Source organism: Coregonus lavaretus, assembly GCF_964263955.1.
Source record: "Coregonus lavaretus genome assembly, chromosome: 6".
NCBI classification, from domain to species: Eukaryota; Metazoa; Chordata; class Actinopteri; order Salmoniformes; family Salmonidae; genus Coregonus; species Coregonus lavaretus.
The window spans coordinates 11,476,459-11,503,097 of NC_139993.1; the positions used below are offsets into that span (position 1 = coordinate 11,476,459).

A 26,639-nucleotide genomic window follows, 5' to 3' on the forward strand; every position below is an offset into this window, starting at 1 on the left:
ACTCTCCTTCTTGGTCAAATAGCCCTTACACAGCCTGGAGGTGTGTTGGGTCATTGTCCTGTTGAAAAACAAATGATAGTCCCACTAAGCGCAAACCAGATGGGATGGCGTATCGCTGCAGAATGCTGTGGTAGCCATGCTGGTTAAGTGTGCCTTGAATTCTAAATAAATCACAGACAGTGTCACCAGCAAAGCACCCCCACACCATCACAACTCCTCCTCCATGCTTTACGGTGGGAACCACACATGCGGAGATCATCCGTTCACCTACTCTGCGTCTCACAAAGACACGGTGGTTGGAACCAAAAATCTCACATTTGGACTCATCACACCAAAAGACAGATTTCCACCATTGCTTGTGTTTCTTGGCCAAAGCCATTCTCTTCTTATTATTGGTGTCCTTTAGTAGTGGTTTCTTTGCAGCAATTCCACCATGAAGGTCATGTCTTAAAATAATGATGGACTGTTCTTGCCATAATATGGACTTGGTCTTTTACCAAATAGGCCAATCTTCTGTATACCACCCCTACCTTGTCACAACAAAACTGATTGGCTCAAACGCATTAAGAAGGAAAGAAATTCCACAAATTAACAAGGCACACCTGTTAATTGAAATGCATTCCAGGTGATCATCCGTTCACCCACACCACGTCTCACAAAGATACGGCTGTTGGAACCAATCATGGGATGCCACCTTTCCAACAAGTCAGTTCGTCAAATTTCTGCCCTGCTAGAGCTGCCCCGGTCAACTGTAAGTGCTGTTATTGTGAGCAACAACAGCTGAGCCGCGAAGTGGTAGGTCACACAAGCTCACAGAACGGGACCGCCAAGTGCTGAAGAGCGTGGCTTGTAAAAATCATCTGTCCTCGGTTGCAACACTCACTACCGAGTTCCAAACTACCTCTGGAAGCAACTTCAGCACAATAACTGTTCGTCGGGAGCTTCATGAAATGGGTTTCTATGGCCGAGCAGCTGCACAAAAGCCTAAGATCACCATGTGCAATGCCAAGCGTCGGCTGGAGTGGTGTAAAGCTCGCCGCCATTGGAATCTGGAGCAGTGGAAACGCGTTCTCTGGAGTGATGAATCACGCTTCACCATCTGGCAGTCCGACTGACAAATCTGGGTTTGGCGGATGCCAGGAGAACGCTACCTGCCCGAAATGCATAGTTCCAACTGTAAAGTTGGTGGAGGATGAATAATGGTTTGGGGCTGTTTTTCATGGTTTGGGCTAGGCCTCTTAGTTCCAGTGGAGGGAAATCTTAATGCTACAGCATACGATGACATTCTAGACGATTCTGTGCTTCCAACTTTGTGGCAACAGTTTGGGGAAGGCCCTTTCCTGTTTCAGCGTGACATTGCCCTCGTGCACAAAGCGAGGTCCATACAGAAATGGTTTGTTGGAATCAGTGTGGAAGAACTTGAATGGCCTACACAGAGACCTGACCATAAAAACCCATCGAACACCTTTGGGATGAATTGGAACGCCGACTGCAAGCCAGGCCTAATCGCCCAACATCAGTTCCCTACCTCACTAATGCTCTTGTGGCTGAATGGAAGCAAGTCCCCGCAGCAATGTTCCAACATCTAGTGGAAAGCTTTCCCAGAAGAGTGGAGGCTGATATTGCAGCAAAGGGGGGACCAACTCCATATTAATGCCCATGATTTTGGAATGAGATGTTTGACAAGCAGGTGTCCACATACTTTTGGTCATATGGTGTGTATATACATGTATACTGAACAATGTAGTGTATATACATGTACATTTCCTCCACTGAAGCTTATTGGCACCCATATATTTGTATTCCTCTACAATCTCTATGTTCTGACCTCTGATAGATGTTGCAGAAGTAGGTGTTGTACGCTTCCTGAAGTCTATGCACATCTCTTTGGTCTTGTTGGTATTGAGGACCAAGTGTGATTCGTCACACCACTCCCTGTGGAGAGCCTTTGTTGGTGGTGCGTATGTCCGACACGTGGAGACCTACTCTCTCTGCCTCTGAAGTGCTGCCAAGTTGCGTAGACATGTCCTCTCTAAGAGGAGGAGGGGAGTAGAGACGCTCAGAGCTTGCTTAGTCATGCTCTGATGGGATGCCTCGGCTGGTGAGGCGAAGTGACTATGCTGTGCTCTCTTCATGCTTTCGTCACTGGGCTCGGTCAGTTGCCAGTGACACAGCTTTAGAGGCAGTAGTCCCATTCCACAAGCTACAACCGCAAACGTATGCTTATTCCAACCTAAACTAGTGTAGTCTATAATTGTGTACCTTTTCCCTAATGTATTTGACACATTACCAACCATAAAGTTAAGATTGATTAATTGTCTTTACCAACACGATGGATGATGGTTAGGAGATGCAGCACCAAAAGGTAGGCCTCGAGTAACACAAAATTCGTTTTGGATAATGAGTACTTAAATAGCAATTTCCTGCTTGAAATATATTAATTGACTTGGAAAATGGCTTTCATCAGTAATCATGTAGCCTATGTCTGGTGTTTGATTAAAAGCCAACCATGGGCTGTGTTCAAGGAGTTTAGGTCTACGTTATCATGGGCATGTTCTGCAAGAACAGGTGTTTCTATACAGTGACTTGTGACTGTCATGATTGAGTGCACTTGACTGGAATGCAGATAGGCCTATCCAGATTAAGAATGTATTTGAGTAGGCTAGGTACTGGTGAACACAACACTCTGAATTTGCATTTAATCAGGTAGGCCTAATAATTTACTTGTCGGCTGTATTGCAATTTGCAAATGCACATCTAGAGTGCGTCTCTAAAGGGGAGCCACACTACAAGCCTATTTGTCTTTTTTGTTCTTTCCATTATATTCCACCGCATCCTATCCAACCAATAGTATCTCTGAAAGTGTGAAGTCTAGCCTACTTTCAGTAAAAAGTAGACTATTGTACTCTGTCTGTGTTTGAGTGGTCCACATGAGAAATCCAACCTTTTTTCAACAGTAATTTTCTTTTTTACATAGTCCTCTTTTTAAAATAACCTATCTCAGTCCTCTTTAAAGTGAACTCTGGGGTAAGAAAAATAATATAAATAACTCAAATAAATAACTCAGTTCTCTTTGTATTCAGTTCACACTGCCCTTGCCTTTGAATGAGGACTCAACTCTTTTGCCAGTTCACTTCACCTATTTTGTGGTCTGAGTCCTCTTTGCATTCACATGTGCTATGTTTAGAAAGGATCCAAGAGCTTTTTCCGACATTCCCTCAATGCACTCTGGGTTTTTACAAAGTGCAGGACAAGCCATTCCATCAGAATGTGTTATCGGACAGCTAGGTATACCTACTTGGTGGAAAAAGTACCCAATTGTCATACTTGAGTAAAAGTAAAGATACCTTAATAGAAAATGTGAAAGTCACCCAGTAAAATACTACTTGAGTAAAAGTCTAAAAGTATTTGGTTTTAAATATACTTAAGCATCAAAAGGAAATGTTATTGCTAAAATATACTTAAGTATTAAAAGTATAAATAATTTCAAATTCCTTATATTAAGCAAACCAGACGACACCATTTACAGATAGCCAGGAGCACACTCCAACAGTCATAATTTACAAACAAAGCTTGTGTGTTTAGTGAGTCCGCCAGATCAGAGGCAGTAGGTAGATGTTTTTTTGCACCCCATGTTGTGATTCTCACCAAATATGTTGTCTTCTCACACTATTCAAACCCCACAATCGTATAAACAGCTATCTTAGTCTATAGATCACATATTGCAAACAAATAATCTGAACTAAATACTCCACACATATTTTGGAATTTCTGTGCATCCTTGACAATCGCTAATCGGTATCCAAAAACAGCACTTATTTTTTCTGCCAACCTGCACATCATCTTCGGTAACACTTTACTTGACACCCAGTGTTGTAACACATTATGACATGGTCATAATCATGTAATAATATGTCATAACAGCTGACATAACCTGTCATAATATGGTCATAACACTGTCATGACCCATATTTACACCTGTTGCGACGTTCATTGCGTAATTTTTTGGCTGATTATGACACCTACATAAGAATGTCAAAACCTACATTTATTAAAATTAGCTTTTTCCCTGCCAAGAAGTTTCCTTTCGTTTTGGAAGTTTGTTTCTTAAATCCTTTGTTGTAATGAATTCTTTACATTTACATTTACATTTAAGTCATTTAGCAGACGCTCTTATCCAGAGCGACTTACAGTTAGTTAGTTTTTTTTTTTTTTTTTTTTTATTTTTTTTTATTTTTTTTTTATTTATTTATTTAGTCATGTTTTTTTCATCATATTTTAAATAACTTGTAGAAAATACAAATGTACAGTGGGGGAAAAAAGTATTTAGTCAGCCACCAATTGTGCAAGTTCTCCCACTTAAAAAGATGAGAGAGGCCTGTAATTTTCATCATAAGTACACGTCAACTATGACAGACAAATTGAGAATTTTTTTCTCCAGAATATCACATTGTAGGATTTTTAATGAATTTATTTGCAAATTATGGTGGAAAACAAGTATTTGGTCACCTACAAACAAGCAAGATTTCTGGCTCTCACAGACCTGTAACTTCTTCTTTAAGAGGCTCCTCTGTCCTCCACTCGTTACCTGTATTAATGGCACCTGTTTGAATTTTGTTATCAGTATAAAAGACACCTGTCCACAACCTCAAACAGTCACACTCCAAACTCCACTATGGCCAAGACCAAAGAGCTGTCAAAGGACACCAGATACAAAATTGTAGACCTGCACCAGGCTGGGAAGACTGAATCTGCAATAGGTAAGCAGCTTGGTTTGAAGAAATCAACTGTGGGAGCAATTATTAGGAAATGGAAGACATACAAGACCACTGATAATCTCCCTCGATCTGGGGCTCCACGCAAGATCTCACCCCGTGGGGTCAAAATGATCACAAGAACGGTGAGCAAAAATCTCAGAACCACACGGGGGGACCTAGTGAATGACCTGCAGAGAGCTGGGACCAAAGTAACAAAGCCTACCATCAGTAACACACTACGCCGCCAGGGACTCAAATCCTGCAGTGCCAGACGTGTCCCCCTGCTTAAGCCAGTACATGTCCAGGCCCGTCTGAAGTTTGCTAGAGTGCATTTGGATGATCCAGAAGAGGATTGGGAGAATGTCATATGGTCAGATGAAACCAAAATTGAACTTTTTGGTAAAAACTCACATCGTCGTGTTTGGAGGACAAAGAATGCTGAGTTGCATCCAATGAACACCATACCTACTGTGAAGCATGGGGGTGGAAACATCATGCTTTGGGGCTGTTTTTCTGCAAAGGGACCAGGACGACTGATCCATGTAAAGGAAAGAATGAATGGGGCCATGTATCGTGAGATTTTGAGTGAAAACCTCCTTCCATCAGCAAGGGCATTGAAGATGAAACGTGGCTGGGTCTTTCAGCATGACAATGATCCCAAACACACTGCCCGGGCAACGAAGGAGTGGCTTCGTAAGAAGCATTTCAAGGTCCTGGAGTGGCCTAGCCAGTCTTCAGATCTCAACCCCATAGAAAATCTTTGGAGGGAGTTGAAAGTCCGTGTTGCCCAGCGACAGCCCCAAAACATCACTGCTCTAGAGGAGATCATCACTGCTCTAGAGGAGATCTGCATGGAGGAATGGCAAAATACCAGCAACAGTGTGTGAAAACCTTGTGAAGACTTACAGAAAACGTTTGACCTGTGTCATTGCCAACAAATGGTATATAACAAAGTATTGAGAAACTTTTGTTATTGACCAAATACTTATTTTCCACCATAATTTGCAAATAAATTCATTAAAAATCCTACAATGTGATTTTCTGGATTTTTTCCCCCTCATTTTGTCTGTCATAGTTGACGTGTACCTATGATGAAAATTACAGGCCTCTCTCATCTTTTTAAGTGGGAGAACTTGCACAATTGGTGGCTGACTAAATACTTTTTTTCCCCACTGTATGACACTGTCATGAAGCATTATGACCACCATAATCATATAAGCCAGATAGGCCTACCACGTACATGCCCTTATATCAGTCATCAGTCAAAAATAGTAGGGCTGTCCCCGACAAAAAATAAATAACTGTTTTCTGTTCTTTCGACCAATCGATTGGTCAAACATTTTAAACGTGTGTTTTTCCATATGTGTTTCAATCAAATCAACTATATGCACTGAGCTTGTCTGATGCTTTAAGCGAACTGTTTGATTAAATAATTAAGACTAGAGGGAGTCCAACCGAAATTGATTTGATTGTGAAGCCTGGCTGAAAAAGACAGCGAGTGACTGTGCTCCCGTTGTCTCGCTCTCCTCCCTGCTGCAGCGACCACCACAGAACATCAGTGTGTATAGGGATGTCCGTGTTGCTGAAGCTGCAACCTAATTACAGCCATTTCTGACTGAAAAGTTATGTTACCGAAATCCCTAATTTGTTTATGAAAAACAGGTGAATGTTTGCTGGTTGGGCATGAGGTAAAGGGGAAGTCAGATGTGTGGAATACATTTGACTAGTTGTGGAAAATACTGGATATCAAGAAAAATAAGGTATGGAACAAGCGCTGCATGCAAATTAGGCCTATGTGTGCCAAACAGGTGCTGTTAGATTACAATATAATTTTTATGACCATTTGGAACAATCTAAACAACACTAAATAAATTATAAGTGTACAAGCGAGTCTGTAATGTTTTTTGTAAAGCCTTTATTACAGCAAAGACTAAACAGCGCACTCATTTGTGAATGCAATTTCCGAAGTGGAATGGTTTAGGCCTATTTATTGTTTACGCTAATTCAATGGTCGCTTTGTTATTTTATTTAAAAACTAAAATGCTTGATTGCATTTCACATCATGAATGACTCGTATGATGTGTGATGACATGAACAAATGATTGATTGAGACAGTAGCCTATATAAGTATTGAAATATAGGCCTAAGTAAGTAACGGTACTAAGACTAAACAGTATGCGCTCTTAGGCCTACAGCTCGATGGTGGTTATACAAGACTGATATACTAAGCCTACTAATGATAATGACATTAGTTATTATTATAATGATGATCATAATAGTAATAATAAAAATAAGGAGATCAAGGAAAAAGGAGGGTTATTAGTTTTATAAATATAATTTTTCAGACCATTTGGAACAGTCTAAACAACACTAAATAAATGGTAAATAATACCAGAGGCAGGTCTTAATGAAAAAAAAGTGTAAAGCCTTTATTACAGCATAGCAAAGTTTAAAAACAGACATCTGTGAAATTGTTGCATGAGGCTTGGTGCTCACGGAATCAGTAGGCTATCAACCGAACACTCAAACAGGCAACAGAAGCAGGATCTGTCTTATTTCTGTAGATGGGTGATTCTGCAACTACGGGCACTTCTATGTCCTCTGGGTACATTTTTAGGATTTAATTTCAATGTTTGTATTCTTTACATGTTAAGTTCACACTACAATCACCCCAGACTTTTTAAACTCTTCTCTATCAAGTATTTTAGCTACTTTGCAGATGCATTTATACCTCAATTCAACTGTTTTAACCTTGTCCCTGACCAGACTTTTGAACTTCTATGTTTTTCTATGAGAGAACATGAATAATTACACATTTATATAATGTTATCTACTAGAGAAAGAGTCGATTAAATAAAATCTATATCAATATTTATTGTGAGCATGCCCTTTGTTTTTTACACAAAATATGCCTGTCCTTTGGTAGTGGTGTCATTTCCACCACTGAGGACAAATTCCTCATTAATAACGTTTTTTCAAGAGAATGTTAACTTAGTTAGCATGGAAACTTATTGTGTCACTGAAGCGAATGGCTGCAGCAGACAGTTGTTCCAGATGTGATGTCTAGAAGTTGAAGAAAAATCTAGGTAAATATTGCTTGTGTAGAGAATATTTTTATTGTCAGTAATTTGTTAAATTTCTTTAATTTGTGGTAGAATTTTGTAAAAATGTGTATATTCTATGTATTTAGTGTAAACTATATGCTAGTTGTAATACTAGCCAAAGCATACTAAATAGCCTGTCATTTTTCTCAAAAAACTGTAGAAGAAATCAGTCATTTCCATCACAAACTTTTAACTGTGGTGGAAATGACAGAACGTGGTGGAAATGACAAAAATCCATTATGTTTTTAGTTTTTTTAATTTTAAGCTTATTTAATCATGTTTTTAATTAATTTAATCTAGAAAATGCTCGACGGTGTGCACAAGTTGAAAACTAAGTAGTATTTTTCTTGGTTTTTAGAAGATGCCACATAAAACAGCACAGAGGTCACAGACATAGAAACAAAACAAAAACATTATCCTATACGATACCAGGAACATCTGCAAACAGACAGGGAGAGATACTGGAAGAAAAAAGAGAAGGGAGAAGTGAAATCTATCTCTAAGCTTACAAAGCGAGGACCAAGAAGCAAGAGAAGGCAATGGAAATGCAACCAACGGAATAGAAGACCTACCTATCAGGCAACACACCACCTCAGTCACCAGATGACTTGCAGCCAGAGGGCAACATACCTGCCCCTAACTTACCTGCCGCTGATGCACGCCCTGATACCCCTTCCCCATCGTCTGCAAGAGGAATGAGAAGTCGAACACTTAATGGAAGGAAAAAGGTTGGAAGAGGTCGCTCAAAAACATACAGAGATCTTTGCATGACAAATGTCAAACTTGATAATGCTTTCCGGAAAGCTGAGAAAAACAAAAAGGTTTCCCCAAAGACAAAATTCCCCAAAGACAAAACAGCAAGTGAAGGGAACTCCGAAGAACTTGAAGGATTTTATTGTTTCAAAATGCCATCATTTCAAAGTTAAAGCGAAAGTATCAAAACATGCGCAGCACCAAGGACAAAAAAGTGGCTTCAAAAATGCTCAGAGGCAACATCCTGAGAAAGTACTGCCTAGTCAAAGAGAATTTTCAACAAAAGTAATGAGGGCAAAAGAAAACAGGCCAACACGTCTTCATTACTCCAGGAAAAAGCAGTGTAACAGAATTAGCACAGCCACAGAAGAGAAAATCTATGAACGTGATGACAACAGTAGAGCAACAACAGGGGAAAAGGACACACTAACAAGGAACAAGAAAAAAAAAGCTGAAGTGCTTCTTGAATTGGGCAATTCAGAACTTTTATCAGAAGTTTAAGAGGGAATATTTTGAGATTCAAATGTCCTACTATGAATTCTGTAAAATATGTCCTTTTTGGGTTGTCAAGCAACGGTCTTGGATAGTGACACATGCCTCTGCAAAACCCACGCCAACCTCCAGTTCATGGCACACAAACTACAGTATCACAAAGTGATCAGCTGCAACAACATTGAGAACCTTATTGAGTCTTTGTGCTGTGAGAACCTGAAGAAAGAGTCCATGGACACAGTGCTCCTTTTGCCAAGCAAAAGCGCTTAAACATCTGACTTTGATGCTGGTGAGCAGACATGGTGGTTTGAGTGGGAAAACAAAGCTGAAGAGAGAGAAGAAAAACAAAGCGGTAAACATGGAGACGTTCACTGTACATTTGGCGGTAAAAGAAAAGGTATGTGGCACACTGCAGGTTCTACTGGAGGACTTCTCCAAAGGATTGAAAGAGAAGTTGGGGAAACACTTACACAACATTCAACACCAATACTCCAAACTGAGAGAATTAAAAGAGAATCTGCAGAAAGAGGATATCATCGTGCATATTGACTTTGCAGAGAACTACCTGTGTAAATATACCAGTGAAATTCAGGCAGTTCACTTTGGTGATTCTCACAAGCAGGTGACACTCCACACCTGTTTTGGATATACTACAAATGATAGTTTCACTTTGCTCTCTGAGCTCTTCTACAGTGAGGGGAAAAAGTATTTGCCGATTTTGTATGTTTGCCCACTGACAAAGACATGATCAGTCTATAATTTTAATGGTAGCTTTATTTGAACAGTGAGAGACAGAATAACACAAGAAAATCCAGAAAAACACATGTCAAAAATGTTATAAATTGATTTGCATTTTAATGAGGGAAATAAGTATTTGACCCCTCTGCAAAACATGACTTAGTACTTGGTGTTCGTAAATTCAGTGCATTGTCAGATTGTCCGTTCACACTGCACAAAAAATTAAGCGAACCGCACTGAGTTCACAAAAATTGTCTGAATGGGACCAAGTGTGAAAACACCCAAACTATACTAAACCAGAACATGTCTCTCCAGTTGCACCCCAAGGTTTTGAACAGTTGTATATATTTTTTAACATAGACGTCAGTTCAACGTCTAGTTTTGATTTACATTTGAGTTGTTAACTAATGTGAAATCAACAAACATTTTAACTGTGTCATTGGATTTAGGTTCAAAGTTGGGTGAAAAAAATACAAAACGTCTCTAAATTCCTTTACGTTGATGACTTTTTGCAAATCCAATCAGTTTTCCACGTTGATTCCATTACATGGAAACAACATTGATTCAACCAGGTTGGGCCCAGCGGGAACCTATACTGAACTAGTAGCCTAGCCACATCTCTCTTAGTTTCTGTGTAAAGGTGCTGAGCCAGATGCACCCCAAGCTTTTTAACAGTTGATAAAAAAAAAAAAAAGATAATCAACACAACCTATACTGAACTAATACATGTTTACCACATTCAGTATGAGTTGATTAATTTTTTTTATCAACTCATACTGAACTAATACACATCTCTGTCTCTGTGAAGGTGCTGAGCCAGGTGCATCCCAAGCTGTCGTCCCAGGAGGAGGCGCTGCAGTACATCGAGGAGCTGATCCTACTGCTACTCAGCATGCTCTGCCAGGCACAGCCACGCAGCGTGCAGGACGTGGAGGTGAGGATCGCCATCAATAACGCAACAGTGTCTGGACCTAAAACTTTGTTGACCCCCATTTTTACAGAGTATAAACAGAGGGGATTTTACACACTTCCAAAACAATAACAGGAGCTTTGGACAAAAAGGTCCAATACATAGAGTAAAAGGGAATGTGTGCTCAGTGTTGTTTTGCCCTCACGTGATATTTTACTAAAGCTTAGGCCCAGGTGATAAAATCACAACATTTCAATCACAATTAAGTTGAATCGTTGTGATTGTGTTGCCGAAGTTGTATTAAAGGATCCCGTTTGGGAGCAGCAAAACAGTGAGCAGACTTTACCTTTCAGAGTCCCTCAGGGCATCAACAACAAACACATCAATTAACTATGGCGAGGTAGAAGTTGCTTCTAAACCACCGGTCTAGGATCAGACTACTGTTCCCCTGATCGTCACTTTAACCTATCGTCTGGGAAATAGACTGACCCTGGACCAGTGGTTAGGGGCTACTTTTACGTAAAGGGGCGATCAGCAGTTGCTACACTGAACAAAAATATATAAACGCAACATGTCAAATGTTGGTCCCATGTTTCATGAGCTGAAATAAAAGATCCCAGACATTTTCCATACGCGCAAGAAGCGTATTTCTCTTCAAATTTGTTTACATCCCTGTTAGTGAGCGTTTCTCCATTGTCAAGATAATCCATCCACCTGACAGGTGAGGCATATCAAGAAGCTGATTAAACAACATGATCATTACACAAGTGCACCTTGTGCTGGGGACAATAAAAAGCCACTCTAAAACGCAGACCACGTGTAAACACGCCAGCCCAGGACCTCCACATCCTGCAGGATCGTCTGAGACCAGCCACCCAGACAGCTGATGAAACTGTGGGTTTACACAACCGAAGGATTTCTGCACAAACTGTCAGAAACTGTCTCAGGGAAGCTCATCTGCATGGTCACCGTCTTCACCAGGGTCTTGACCTGACTGCAGTTTGGCGTCGTAACCAACTTCAATGGACAAATGCTCACCTTCGATGGCCACTGGCTCTTCACGGATGAATCCCGGTTTCAACTGTACCCGGCAGATGGCGTCATGTTTGGCGAGCTGTTTACTAATGTCAACGTTGTGAACAGAGTGCCTCATGGTGGGGTTATGGTATGGGCAGGCATAAGCTACGGACAACGAACACAATTACATTTCGTCGATGGCAAGTTGAATGCATAGAGATACCATAACGAGATCCTGAGGCCCATTGTCGTGATATTCATCATCACCTCATGTTTCAGCATGATAATGCACGGCCCCAATGTCGTAAGGATCTGTACACAATTCCTGGAAGCTGAACATGTCCCAGTTCTTCCATGGCCTGAATACAAGACATGTCACCCATTGAGCATGTTTGGGATGCTCTGGATCAACGTGTACGACAGTGTGTTCCAGTTCTCGCCAATATCCAGCATCTTTGCACAGCCATTGAAGAGGAGTGGGACAACATTCCACAGGCCACAATCAACAGCCTGATAAACTCTATGCGAAGGAGATGTCGCGCTGCATGAGGCAAATGGTGGTCACACCAGATACTGATTGGTTTTCTGATCTACACCCCAACATTTTGTTTAAGGCATCTTTGACCAACAGATGCACATCTGTATTCTCAGTCATGTGAAATCTATAGATTAGGGCCTAATTTATTTAAATTAGCTGATTTCCTTATATGAACTGTAACTCGGTAGAATCTTTGAAATTGTTGCATGTTGCGTTTTATATTTTTGTTCAGTGTGTATCCATTTATGGACTTATAAATTAATGATTTGTACACATTCATTCTTGAAGAATATAACTTATAAATGCCTCATGACCTTAGTTCAACTGTCATACCCTATCAGAACCCAAAATATAAGCTTGTTTTACTCCAACGTTTGTAAACAAACTATAATTTTGGTATCATTGATGGCCAGTCCTTGCATCCATAGCTCTGTCTATGAATTTGAGAGTGGTTACATTTCTCCAGCCCCATCCCAAACCAGGGGCGGGGAGTCCGCTTTGTCATTGTTTCTACTGCGGATTGCCTCTTTTAATTTCCCTCACAGTCACAGCATATCATAGCATTCAGCTACATTTTATTCTGTAGCAGACACATTTTTTTAATGACAGCTGGTGACGTCAGGGTTGCAGTAAAAGAGGTTGTTGATTTAGGTGCCCTCACAAAAAGGGGAAATGATCAGTGTTTTATGATCAGATCTTTTAAGCTCAGATCGTGATGTTCTTTAGACGGTTTGTTTTGCACTGAGATATAGTGACCGGTAGAAAAGTTAAGCTATTTGCAGACATGTATTTTGACTCATTACTTTGACAATAATTTCAACAGAACTCCCAACAGTCTCATATATATTTAGAATATGATTACCTTTTTAGTTCTTGTTTGGTTTTATGTCATTGAACAGGATAATGTTTTCTTGCACATCATCACACTAATGGCTACTACTACTGTGTTGCTTTTTGCTTTTCTGTAATAACTGACATGAGCTAATGCAGAAAACATCTGAAATCTTGCTTTGTTCAGTCCATGTTTTAGATGGCCAACCTGTTTTCACCTCTTGCTTTTGTTTTTGTTTTGTCCACCTTGACTCATTTTTGCGAGCAGACGGATCACATGAAATCCGCAGGTGCTTTTTAGGGCCCATGGCCCTAGTCATGGGGCATGGTAAAGTCGAACCACGGATATGTGGTCTCTTTTTACCATGTTTACTCCTCCCTTAGTTCTGTGCTCTCTGACCTCTCCCTGTGACCCTGTCTGTATGAACTTTAACCCTTGACCTGCGCATCCTTTTTAACCCTTGACCTGCCTGGGTTGGTAACTGACCACACTAATTTGTGCTTGTGTATATTGTAATGTTTGATACCCTCTAATATACAACACAAACATTTGTAAATGCCTAGGCCTCAGAAAGCCTATGTCAACCTGAATGTTTATGTAGTGCTTATGAAGGTGTCATGCGTTAACTGTGGATGTATTTTGTAGTTCTCACCATTTTTGAAGGGCTACAGTAACTCTTAGCCTAACTCCTACGTCAAGGGACATCTTGGTAGTGCCTGCAGCGGAAGTGTGACATGACACTTGACATGTACAGTCGAAAGCATTCGTACACCCGCCCTCCCATTGACATAACCTGTTAGATGTCCCTTTTAAGGGAAAAGTCCCATGTGAAACGTCTGCGACAATAAAACAATGGTGAATGCATGGAAATGCTTATGTCAAGTGTTGTGAAGTGTCATAGGACAGTTTGAAGGAGGAGGAGGCATGTTTGCTTTGCCTATGGATGCAGCATCAATAGAGTACCAGGAAATATGTAATTTAAGTAAATAAGAGATAAGTAAGGCTGCATCCCAAATGGCACCCTATTCCCTATTTAGTCCACTACTTTTGACAAGGGCCCATAGAGCTCTGGTTAAAAGTAGTGCACTATTAAAGGACTTTCGATCTCCCTCAATCCTTCCCTCCTTTCCTCCCCTCAGGAGCGAGTGCAGAAGAGTTTCCCTCATCCTATCGATAAATGGGCTATCGCCGACGCCCAGGCGGCCATCGAAAAGAGGAAGAGGAGGAATCCTTTGGCCCTGCCCGTGGATAAGATCCACCCGCTGCTCAAGGTAACCCACAATCCCAAACGTCTGGGTCATGTTCAGTAGGGCGAAGCGATTTGAAATGGAAAACGAAAATGAACGTTTCTTACTGAACACTTTCAGCAGGATCCGACATTAATGATGGCCTGCTGGCCAGTAAAAACATGTTGGGCCAGTGACTGGCCCAAATGGGCCAGTATCTTCTCAGCGCATTTTGTCGTTCCAGTTTACCTGCAGTGTTGCAGTCTGCCATTGAAAACCATTGAAGACTACACACGGAAATGTCATGATATTTGTATTTGAGCAAAATGATTGGCCGTTCATTCAACCACGCTCCTCGCGAGTCACAACTTTCTGCGCACTCGAGCAGTACATGAGTTGAGTTGATGCCTTCACACGGCACACATGAGCTGTCCAGAGTGAAAAGAAGTGCTCAGCAAAAAAAAAGTTAACGTTGGACCCTTCTTTCAGGTAGTACATTGCTGTTTCTAAACTTTTGTGCCTACTGAACATGACCCTGGTGGCTAGACCAATCATAGTGAAGCGACCTGTAAGGTCAGCATGTAGCCTAGGTCTTCAGCACCCAGTAAATTAGTCAGGCTGTGAGCCATTTTGAGGAAACAGCAGGGTGTATTCAGTGATGTACAGTGCCTTCAGAAAGTATTCACACCCCTTGTCTTTTTCCCCAAAAAATTGTGTTACAAGTGGGATTAAAATGGATTTGTCATTTGTTGTCAAGGACCTACACAAAATACTCTTGTCAAAGTAAAACATAATATCTTGATTAGATAAGTATTTAACCCCCTGAGTCAATACATGTTAGAATCACCTTTTGCAGCCATTACAGCTGTGAATCTTTCTGGGTAAGTCTCTTAAGAGCTTTGGACACCTGGATTGTACAATATAAATGTTTCTCCCAGTGTCTGTTGGAAAGCAGACTGAACCAAGTTTTCCTCTAGGATTTTGCCTGTGCTTAACTATATTCCTATATTCTTTTTATTTAAAAATCTCCCTTGCCGGAGATGAGCATACCCATAACATGATGCAGCCACCACCATGCTTGAAAATATGAAGAGTGGTACTCTGATGTCTTGGATTTGCCCAAAACATAACGCTTTGTATTCAGGACATAAAGTTAATTTCTTTGCAACATTGCGTGCAGTATTACTTTAGGGCCTTACTGCAAACCGGATGCATGTTTTTGAATATTTATATTCTGTACAGGCTTCCTTCTTTTCACTCTGTCATTTAGGTTAGCATTGTGGAGTAACTACAATGTTGATCCATCCTCAGTATCTCCTATCACAGCCCTAAACTCTGTAACTGTTTTAAAATCACAGTTGGCCTCATGGTGAAATCCCTGAGCGATTTCCTTCTTCTCCGGCAACTGAGTTAGGAAGGGCGCCTGTATCTTTGTAGTGACTGTGTGTATTGATACACCATCCAAAGTGTAATTAATAACCACCATGCTCAAAGGGATATTCAATGTCTGCTTTTTTTTACCCATCTGCCAATAGGTGCCCTTCTTTGCGAACCATTGGAAAACCTCGCTGTTCTTTGTGGTTGAATCTGCTTGAAATTCAGTACTCGACTGGGGTACCTTACTAATTGTATGTGTGGGGTACAGAGATGGGGTACTCATTTAAAAATCATGTTAAACACTATTATTGCACACAGTGAGTCAATGCAACTTATTATGTGACTTGTTAAGCACATTTTTACTTGAACTTATTTAGGCTTGCCATAACAAAAGGGTTAAATACTTATTGACTCAAGACATTTCAGCTTTAAATGTTCTATTAATTTGTAAACATTTCTAAAAACATAATTCCACTTTGACATTATGGGGTATTGTGGATAGATCAGTGACACAAAATCAAAATTCAACAAAATGTGGAAAAAGTCAAAGGGTGTGAATACTTTCTGAAGGCACGGTAAAAAGTCCTAAATGTTGCAAATAGGACTGTCTGTCATATATTCATTTATTCCTTCATTCTGGCTGTTCTACACAGTATATCTGAAAGTGTTGTAACGTTACATCCACCTGAACAGGGCCCAGTTACTGAGATCTGTTCTCTACACTTCAGAAAGTGAAAATATTATGAAGCAGACAAAATCATTTATTGAACTGCATTTAAAGCGATTCAATAAACAAAATAGACATTTTGTGTTTTCTTTGTCCAAAAATGGTTTCTGTTTCAGTGCCTACTGAACACAGCCCGAGGAAAGGTATTGGCCACTTTTCTCACAGTACCTATACTGACCAATAGAGGGAGACGTTGAACTGTTTTGTGGAATTGGTCACAAACAATAACAACGTTTTGGTAAAAAGCTGTGGGATGGGTATTTTATTTATTTTTATTTTATTTCACCTTTATTTAACCAGGTAAGCCAGTTGAGAACAAGTTCTCATTTACAACTGCGACCTGGCCAAGATAAAGCAAAGCAGTGCGATAAAAACAACAACACAGAGTTACATATGGGTTAAAAAAAACATAAAGTCAAAAAATACAACAGAGAATATATATACAGTGTGTGCAAATGTAGCAAGTTATGGAGAATTGTAGAAAGCCAGTATGAGGGTTTGCGCTCAGGCTAGAATGAATGGTGGCTGTAGAGTCAAAAGGTACTCGCACTCAAACCATGGAAAGGAAAATTCCAAGGAGGCCGAGATGCGAAGATTTACTTAATTTAGATCATGCTTCAAATAATACAAAAGGTTAATGTTCTGAAAGACCTAAACTTTTTGCACTTTTACACCTTTTTGTATTCTTTCACCTATTGTCCCTTTAAATAAGGAATGATAGGCTTTACATTTTAGAATGCTAACTAACACCTAACCATATAGATGCTTTATGAGGGACCAAGCAACCTTTTAAAAACGGGTCTCTTTTTGGGTACTTGATAAGAATATTCCACTTATATTCTTTAGACCTTTTTTGCTCTGAGCTCCAAGTGCTCTTTCTTTTAGAAATACACATATACATTGATGTGGAGCAACAACATAATTACTTGATTGACATCATTCAAAGCTAATTACCTTGCATAACCATCTCACATTACTTAATTCGTATTAAAGTACCTATTGTGCCCAATTGCTGTTCAATGATGTGTACCTGTAACTAAAACGCATAAAGGCATTCTTACCCTGCACATTCTGCATACTGTGTACTATTTAGGCCTACACCGTTTACATTAGTTCGAAAGTACAGTGGTCAGACTGTACAGTAGTCAAACCACACTGACCCTGCTTTTACCCATGATTCATTTCCCGATGATTCCTCTCTTCCTGGGTCCTTGTTTAGGAGGCACTAGGGTACAAGATCGACCACCAGTACAGTAGGTGTACATGTACATTGTGGACTACTTTTCCCATAATTCCTCTCCCTTGTTCAGGAGGTACTAGGGTACAAGATTGACCACCAGGTGTCGGTGTACATCGTGGCGGTGTTGGAGTACATCTCAGCAGACATCCTGAAGCTGGCAGGGAACTACGTGAGGAACATCCGCCACTACGAGATCTCCCAGCAGGACATCACCGTGGCCATGTGTGCCGATAAGGTGAGAGTAACGCCTATGTTGTGCGTCACAATGTATTGTGGGTCTTCAACATCCGATACTATGAGATCTCCCAGCAGGACATCACTGGCCATATGTAGCAAAAAACTATTTATAGTTATATAAGTGTTATTCTTCTAGATTCAATGCCTGTACCAATCCCAGATTGCCCCTTTTTTATGTTGCTTTGAATATGAAATTAGATTGGCTTGTAAATGCTATGGCTGGTGGTGTGTGATAGTGAGAAGACCCAGCAACCACACTGACTGGCCAATATACCTAAAGCTGGAGTCCATAGGCTCATTTCTGAACATAAGCTGATGAAGAATGCCAGCTGAATGAGCGAGAATGTGTGCTTGCCTTTGTACGCCTGTGTGTGTGTGTGTTTCTACGCTTGGGTCTCTCAGGATCCATCTCAATTCAGGAAGTAAACTGAAATTCCAATTCCACATTTTCTTTACAGAAAATGACTGAAGAAAATTGGAATCGGAATTTCAGTTGACTCCCTGAATTGACTGAACTAAAATGGAATTGACTCCAACCTGGTCTCTATGCTGTTGTCCCTCTCTGTGTGACTATTAAACCTATTAAAAGTGGTCTATAACACTCTTTTTTTTTTTTGTAATTGGTAAGAATATGCCTGGCCTCTTTTCCCCATTTCCAGGTTCTGATGGACATGTTCCACCAGGACGAGGAGGACATCAGCGGTTTCCCCCTGATGGACGAGGAGCCATCCACCAGCGAGGAGCAGACCTACTACGACCTGGTCAAGACCTTCATGGCCGAGGTCCGACAGTACCTGCGCGACCTTAACCTCATCATCAAGGTGTTCCGCGAGCCCTTCGCCTCCAACGCCATGCTATTCTCCCACCATGTGAGTAGTGATGGTGGTTGATGGAGGTAGACTCTCACACACACCTGCACACACGTGTTCAGCGATGGTCTTCCATCATGGCTTTGTTTGACTCTACTTTGGTATTTTTCCACTCCTTTTCTCCCCTCAACCACCACTCTCTCACTTCTCTTCTGCCACCTTCCTGCATTACACTGCTCCCCATCTCCCTCTTCCACCTATCTCTCTATCACCCTCTTCCCACCCGTCTCTCTCTCTCTCTCTCTCTCTCTCTCTCTCTCTCTCTCTCTCTCTCTCTCTCTCTCTCTCTCTCTCTCTCTCTCTCTCTCTCTCTCTCTCTCTCTCTCTCTCTCTCTCTCTCTCTCTCTCTCTCTCTCTCTCTACAACCCTTGCAGGACGTGGAGAACATCTTCAGCCGCATCGTGGACATCCACGAGGTCACCCTCAAGCTGCTGGGCCTCATTGAAGACACGGTGGAGATGACAGACGAGGGGAGCCCACACCCGCTTGTGGGCAGCTGCTTTGAAGACCTGGCCGAGGTGGGTGTGTGTTTGTGGAGGGTTGGGAGTGTCGGTGCGTGTGTGTTTGTGGTGGGCAGCTGCTTCAAAGACCTGGCTAAAGTAGGTGTGTGGTTGGGGGGGATTGTTATGCATGTGTGTGTGAAGCTGTCTGTGTTAAGAAATTGCTTTGTCTGCAAAAAAGTGTGTGTTTGTGGGGATATGTGTGTTTACGTGCATATATATTGTGTGGGTGTGTGTGCTGTTTCTGCATAGAAATTGCTCCTGGGCACCAAAAGACTGAGCTAAGGGGAGCTAACATGAGTCTTCAGGTACCAGGCAAGGTTGCTCATTACACAAGTGTGGTTCACTGAACCACTTCTGTAACACTAACACCTGTGTCTGAAAATGCACGACTGCACGAAAAAGCTCAGCCGAGCGTCCTGGGCTTAGGTTACTTGACATTCACAGACCCCACTTACACCCTATGGCTGTGGCCAGTGTCAGCAGCACGACTGTTATAAAACATGACATTTGATACATCTTTCTTTTTTATTTCCAGGAGCTGGCCTTCGACCCCTACGAGACGTATGCTCAAGACATCCTGCGGACTGGCTTCCACGATCACTTCCTCAGCCAGCTGTCTAAACCGGGAGCTGCCTTTTACCTTCAGGTCAGAGGCCACACCCCCCAGCCTTATCATAACCCCAAAAGTCAGGCTTGATTACGCCATTGTTTATGTTGTTGTTGTCATAGGAAACATTGTAAACAACTGATGTATTCAAATTATATTTTAAGAAAGTTAGGGGTTGCTCTGATGGAATGTAATTAACCGTGTACTACAAATATTATTAATCACGTGCTATTTACACTACCGGTCAAATGTTTTACAACACCTACTCATTCAAAAGTGTTTCTTTATTTTTACTATTTTCTACATTGTAGAATAATAGTGAAGACATCAAAACTATGAAATAACATATGGAATCATGTAGTAACCAAGAAAGTGTTAAACAAATCAAAATATATTTTATATTTGAGATTCTTCAAATACCCAACCTTTGCCTTGATGACAGCTTTGCACACACTTGGCATTCTCTCATGCTTTTTACATTTGTATCGCATTTTTTGTTTTGAAAATCAAATTGAAAGTGGCCATTTTAAGCCCTTTTTAGACCTATACATGCCTTGTGTAGAACTTTTTGATTTGTGAACCGTACATGATACAGACAACATCTTCGTGTCATTGTGCTCCAATGTATTAATTAGAATTAATGTGAACAATTGTATTTCAGAATCTAGACATACTCCATGTTTTAGAGCACACTATAATGAGTATAATTGCATCAAGATGTTGGCATCATGTACGGTTCATGGATCATAAGGTCTTACAGGAGGCATGTATAGGTCTAAAAAGGGCATAAAATGTCCAATTTAATCATGATAAACAAATAAAAAACCGTGATTAAAATGTAAAAACCATGTTTTTCCTTCATTCCTCCCAATGAAGTTCCTGTGAGAATTGCCAGAACAATCTGAGATACTAGAAATGTTATCGGCCCTTTCTGGAGTGGATTTGCCTGAAGTAAGAACTTTGTATAAGAATTTCCCCCCCAGACCACTGTTTGCTTATCACTGGTCTATACAGTGCCTTACAAAAGTATTCATCCCCCTTGGGCATTTGTCCTATTTTGCTGCATTACAACCTGTAATTTAAATGGATTTTTATTTGGATTTCATGTAATGGACATACACAAAATATTCCAAATTGGTGAAGTGAAATGAAAAAAATTACTTGTTTAAAAAAAGTCTACAAAATAAATAACGGAAAAGTGGTACGTGCATATGTATTCACCCCCTTTGCTGTGAAGCCCCTAAATAAGATCTGGTGCAACCAATTACTTTCAGAAGTCACATAATTATCTAAATAAAGTCCAGCTGTGTGCAATCTAAGTGTCACATGATCTGTCACATGATATCAGTATATATACACCTGTTCTGAAAGGCCCCAGAGTTTGCAACACCACTAAGCAAGGGTCATCATGAAGACCAAGGAGCTCTCCAAACAGGTCAGGGACAAAGTTGTGGAGAAGTACAGATCAGGGTTGGGTTATAAAAAAATATCTGAAACTTTGAACATCCCACGGAGCACCATTTAAATCTATTATTAAAAAATTGAAAATGGCACCACAACAAACCTGCAGCCCACCAAAAATCAAGGACCAGGCAAGGAGGGCATTAATCAGAGAGGCAAAAAGAGACCAAAGATAACCCTGAAGGAGCTGCAAAGCTCCACAGCGGAGATTGGAGTATCTGTCCATAGGACCACTTTAAGCCGTACACTCCATAGAGCTGGGCATTACAGAAGAGTGGGCAGAAAAAAAAACATTGCTTAATTAAAAAAATTTACAAACACGTTTGGTGTTCGCCAAAAGGCATGTGGGACACTCCCCAGACATATGGAAGAAGGTACTCTGGTCAGATGAGACTAAAATTGAGCTTTTTGGCCATCAAGGAAAACGCTATGTCTGGCGCAAACCCAACACCTCTCATCACCCCGAGAACACCATCCCCACAGTGAAGCATGGTGGTGGCAGCATCATGCTGTGGGGATGTTTTTAATCGGCAGGGACTGGAAAACTGGTCAGAATTGAAGGAATAATGGATGGCGCTAAATACATGGAAATTCTTGAGGGAAACCTGTTTCAGTCTTCCAGAGCTTTGAGACTGGGACGGAGGTTCACCTTCCAGCAGGACAATGACCCTAAGCATACTGCTAAAGCAACACTTGAGTGGTTTAAGGGGAAACATTTAAATGTCTTGGAATGGCCTAGTCAAAGCCCATACCTCAATCCAATAGAGAATCTGTGGTATGACTTAAAGATTGCTGTACACCAGCGGAACCCATCCAACTTGAAGGAGCTGGAGCAGTTTTGCCTTGAAGAATGGGCAAAAATCCCAGTGGCTAGATGTGCCAAGCTTATAGAGACATACCCCAAGAGACTTGCAGCTGTAATTGCTACTAAAGGTGGCTCCAGAAAGTATTGACTTTGGGGGAGTGAATAGTTATGCAAGTGTTCAGTTTTTTTGTCTTATTTCTTGTTTGTTTCACAATAAAAAATATTTTACTTTTTCAAAGTGGTAGGCATGTTGTGTAAATTAATGATACAAACCCCCAGAAACCTATTTTAATTCCAGGTTGTAAGGCAGCAAAAAGGAAAAATGCCAAGGGGGGGTGAATACTTTCACAAGCCACTGTATACCTTGATTAGATTTGACACTATATTACCTGCCCAAGTTAACCTTCATCTCGCTCTGTCTCTGACCCTCCAGTCTATATGCGAAGGCTTTAAGGAAGCAGTCCAGTACGTCCTGCCCCGGTTGCTCCTGACACCTGTCTATCATTGTCTCCACTATTTTGAGATCTTAAAGGTAAGCATGTATGAGCATTCATAATGAGGTCCTCTGTAGCTCAATTGGTAGAGCATGGCACTTGCATTGCCAGGATTGTGGGTTCGATTCCCAGGACCACCCATTCTTAAAATGTATGCATGCTGGACTGACAGTCTGATCCATAAAAAAGTGTATAAATATGTTGTATAAGTATTACGAAAGGTACTGTATATGGATCAGAAAGCCTTGGATGGGTGCAGGGGGGCTGGTTTCTCCCCGACGATGATCCACCAGCCCACAGTGGATGTAGAATCTCAATGTTTTTTTTTATCTGCAGTTCAAAACAACAACAAAGGGGTCCCAGCTAAGGGATGGAGCAGGAGAAATGGAACCACTCTCAAATTCATAGACCGATCTATGGATTCAAGGACTTGACCATCCTTGAGATCGAAATGATCATTTTCACCATGTTTTTAGGCTATATAGTGTTTGTTTACAAACAATGGAGTAAAAAAAAGTTCATTTCGGTTTCTGATAGGGTACGACAGTTGAACTAAGCTCATGAGGCATTTTTTGGTTATGTTTTTCAAGAATTAATGGGTATACATCATTAATTTAAAAGTAAAAAAATGGATGTATCAATTGCAGATTGCCCCTTAGTATTCTTTAACTTATTCAGGCAGGTTTGAAATCAGAGAAGGAAGAGTAGGTGGGAGGGACAGATAGTAAGAAGGGAGGATGCGGCGATTGGCCTCTGGTGGGTAGTCTTGCATGTGTTTAGAGCAGGAAGTGTTACCGCTGGACCACATGATCTGTATTAGTGTGGAATCTCTGCTAAAAGTAACAAGGACCCGAACCATGTGCCCCCTCCTAGAGAGCCTTAGTGTCGGGCTCTTTGTTCACCCTTAGGCCTAGATTTGGACCCACAGTCCTTATTCTCCCCTGAGCCTCTTTCCAGCAAGCCATGGAGGTGGCGGCTGCTCTGCATAGGGCTAAATCGCTGAAATGCCTCATAATTTTTTTCTATCCCCAGTTTACTAACTGCGAGTCCAGGGTAAAGGGAAAGAGTGTGGAGAGAAGGAGTCTCTTTCTGCCTTGTCCTCAAATGGGATAGCCAAAGGGACAGCCATAGGATGCATACACATGGGTTATGTTCATTAGGCACCAAACAGAAGACAACAGGCAAACGAGGGACTATCTTGACTTGTCCAATGAGGTGCAGAATGCTTTTAAACGGTTTTACGTTGCATGCTCTAATGAACACGACCTTGGTTTCTCCATCCACTCCTGGAGGTGCATAGTTTCTCTATTTTCTCACAAGGGGGCAAACTTATGGTGTCTCAAGCCATTCCAAGATGTAAAAACATGATTCTACTGGTTTTCGGGGAGATAATTAGTATCTTCTATCGCTGTGCAAATACAATATATAGACGTATACCATTGCATTGTTAAATACTTGTTTCTGATTGGCTTGAAGGGCATTCTAGAGTGTGCATTATTTCCCTATCAGCACGGTAGAATTCAAAGGCTATAGTTAATTATTACATGTTCTATGTTTGAGCTGCTTTTGAAAGCAAAAGTCGAATTGAAAACATTTGGCATTGTTGAATTCGATTTTCATAATAGCAAGCTAGGACTGATGGTTTGGTTAGCTAACTAGCAAGTCTGTTTGTTTGGTTACCAAGGCAACTAATAAACTTCCTAGCTACTTCAGTGGATGTTGAATACATTTCTACGTGCAAATGAACACATTTCTAGTGGCAAATGTGTTAAATTATAGCCATGGTATAAAAGGGATAATCCACTCTGGGCTCAATGCGTTCTCTGGAATATAATGCAACTCCGTGGAAGGTTAGTTAAACTCCGCTAGCACATCGTAGAACACTTCATTATTTTCCATAGAACGCATAGGCCCTCATTGATTATCCCTTACATGTCATGCATTTGTCTCCTGAGTGGCGCAGTGGTCTAAGGCACTGCATCGCAGTGCTAGCTGTGCCACTAGAGATCCTGGTTCGAATCCAGGCTCTGTCGTAGCCGGCCGTGACCGGGAGACCCATGGGGCGGCGCGCAATTGGCCCAGCGTCGTCCAGGGTAGGGGAGGGAATGGCCGGCAGGGATGTAGCTCAGTTGATAGAGCGTGGTGCTTGCAACTCCAGGGTTGTGGGTTCGATTCCCACAGGGGGTATGAAAAAAAAATAATGTAAGTCGCTCTGGATAAGAGCGTCTGCTAAATGACGTAAATTTAAATGTAATGTAAATTTGTACAGGGATACAAGACTAAATCAAACCATAATATAGACACTGTCGCTACAGATGCTAAAGGTAGGGCTTTCTGTATTTTAACAACAACATGCTAGCAACTTTATTGGTTTAGAGACTCTTGAATAAAAACTGCAAAGAAAATAACATGGTTTAAGGATAGATAGAGAAAAAAGTAATTGAATATTCAATGTTTTCTCCTTGACGGCTACTTAAGGTCCGCTCACCAAAACACATTTGGCTACCAGAGCCATGCATGTGTATATATGGCTTATACAGTGCACTCGGAAAGTATTCAGACCCCTTTACTTTTTCCACATTTTGTTACGTTACAGCCTTATCCTAAAATTGATTAAATAGTTTTTTTCCTCATCAATCTACACACTGAATATCTAAAATATCAACAAAAAAATGAAAAATGACATTTACATAAGTATTCAGACCCTTTACTCAGTACTTTGTTGAAGCACCTTTTGGCAGTGATTACAGCCTCGAGTCTTCTTGGGTATGACGCTACAAGCTTGGCACACCTGTATTTGGGGAGTTTCTCCCATTCTTCTTTGCAGATCCTCTTAAGCTCTGTCAGGTTGGATGGGGAGCGTTGCTGCGCAGCTATTTTGAGGTCTCTCCAGAGACGTTCGATCAGGTTCAAGTCCGGGCTCTGGCCGGGCCACTCAAGGACATTCAGAGACTTGTCCCGAAGCCACTTCTGCGTTGTCTTGGCTGTGTGCTTAGGGTCATTGTCCTGTTGGAAGGTGAACCTTCACCCCAGTCTGAGGTTCTGAGCGCTCTGGAGCAGGTTTTCATCAAGGATCTCTCTGTACTTTGCTCCGTTCATCTTTCCCTTGATCCTGACTAGTCTCCCTCACGCTGAAAAACATTCCCACAACATGACGCTGCCACCATGCTTCAGCTTAGGGATGGTGCCAGGTTTCTGCCAGATGTGACGCTTGGCATTCAGGCCAAAGAGTTCAATCTTGGTTTCATCAGACCAGAGAATCTTGTTTCTCATGGTCAGAGTCCTTTAGGTGCCTTTTGGCAAACTCCAAGCGGGCTGTCATGTGCCTTTTACTGAGGAGTGGCTTCCGTCTGGCCACTCTACCATAAAGGCCTGATTGGTGGAGTGCTGTAGAGATGGTTGTCCTTCTGGAATGTTCTCCCATCTCCACAGAGGAACTCTGGAGCTCTGTCAAAGTGACCATCGGGTTCTCGGTCACCTCCCTGACCAAGGCCCTTCTCCCCCGATTGCTCAGTTTGGCCAGGCGGCCAGCTGTAGGAAGAGTCTTGGTGGTTCCAAACTACTTCCATTTAAGAATGATGGAGGCCACTTTGTTCTTGGGGACCTTCAATGCTGAAGTAATTTTTTGGTACCCTTCCCCAGATCTGTGCCTCAACACAATCCTGTCTCTGAGCTCTACGGACAATTCCTTTGACTTGCTCTGACATGCACTGTCAACTGTGGGGCCTTATATAGACAGGTGTGTGCCTTTCCAAATCATGTCCAATCAATTGAATTTACCACAGGTGGACTCCAATCAAGTTGTAGAAACATCTCAAGGATGATCAATGGAAACAGGATAAAATGTCTAAAAACCTGTTTTCACTTTGTCATTATGGGGTATTGTGTGTAGATTGATGAGGGGAAAAAATTATAATTTGATCAATTTTAGAATAAGGCTGTAAAGTAACAA

At 41.3% G+C, this 26,639-nt stretch overlaps 1 protein-coding gene across 2 annotated transcripts in view; it reads left to right on the forward strand.

Moving 5' to 3' along the window:
* LOC311131160 (son of sevenless homolog 1-like) overlaps positions 1-26,639 on the forward strand; it is a 75,232-nt gene that overhangs the window by 14,828 nt on the left and 33,765 nt on the right. For both annotated transcript variants that reach the window (XM_084164002.1, XM_084164003.1), the window contains exons 2-8: positions 10,653-10,778; positions 14,281-14,412; positions 17,782-17,946; positions 18,608-18,817; positions 19,192-19,335; positions 19,856-19,966; positions 22,627-22,725. In XM_084164002.1, coding sequence (XP_084020128.1) covers positions 10,653-10,778; positions 14,281-14,412; positions 17,782-17,946; positions 18,608-18,817; positions 19,192-19,335; positions 19,856-19,966; positions 22,627-22,725 — 987 coding nt within the window. The remainder of the gene's footprint in view (positions 1-10,652; positions 10,779-14,280; positions 14,413-17,781; positions 17,947-18,607; positions 18,818-19,191; positions 19,336-19,855; positions 19,967-22,626; positions 22,726-26,639) is intronic.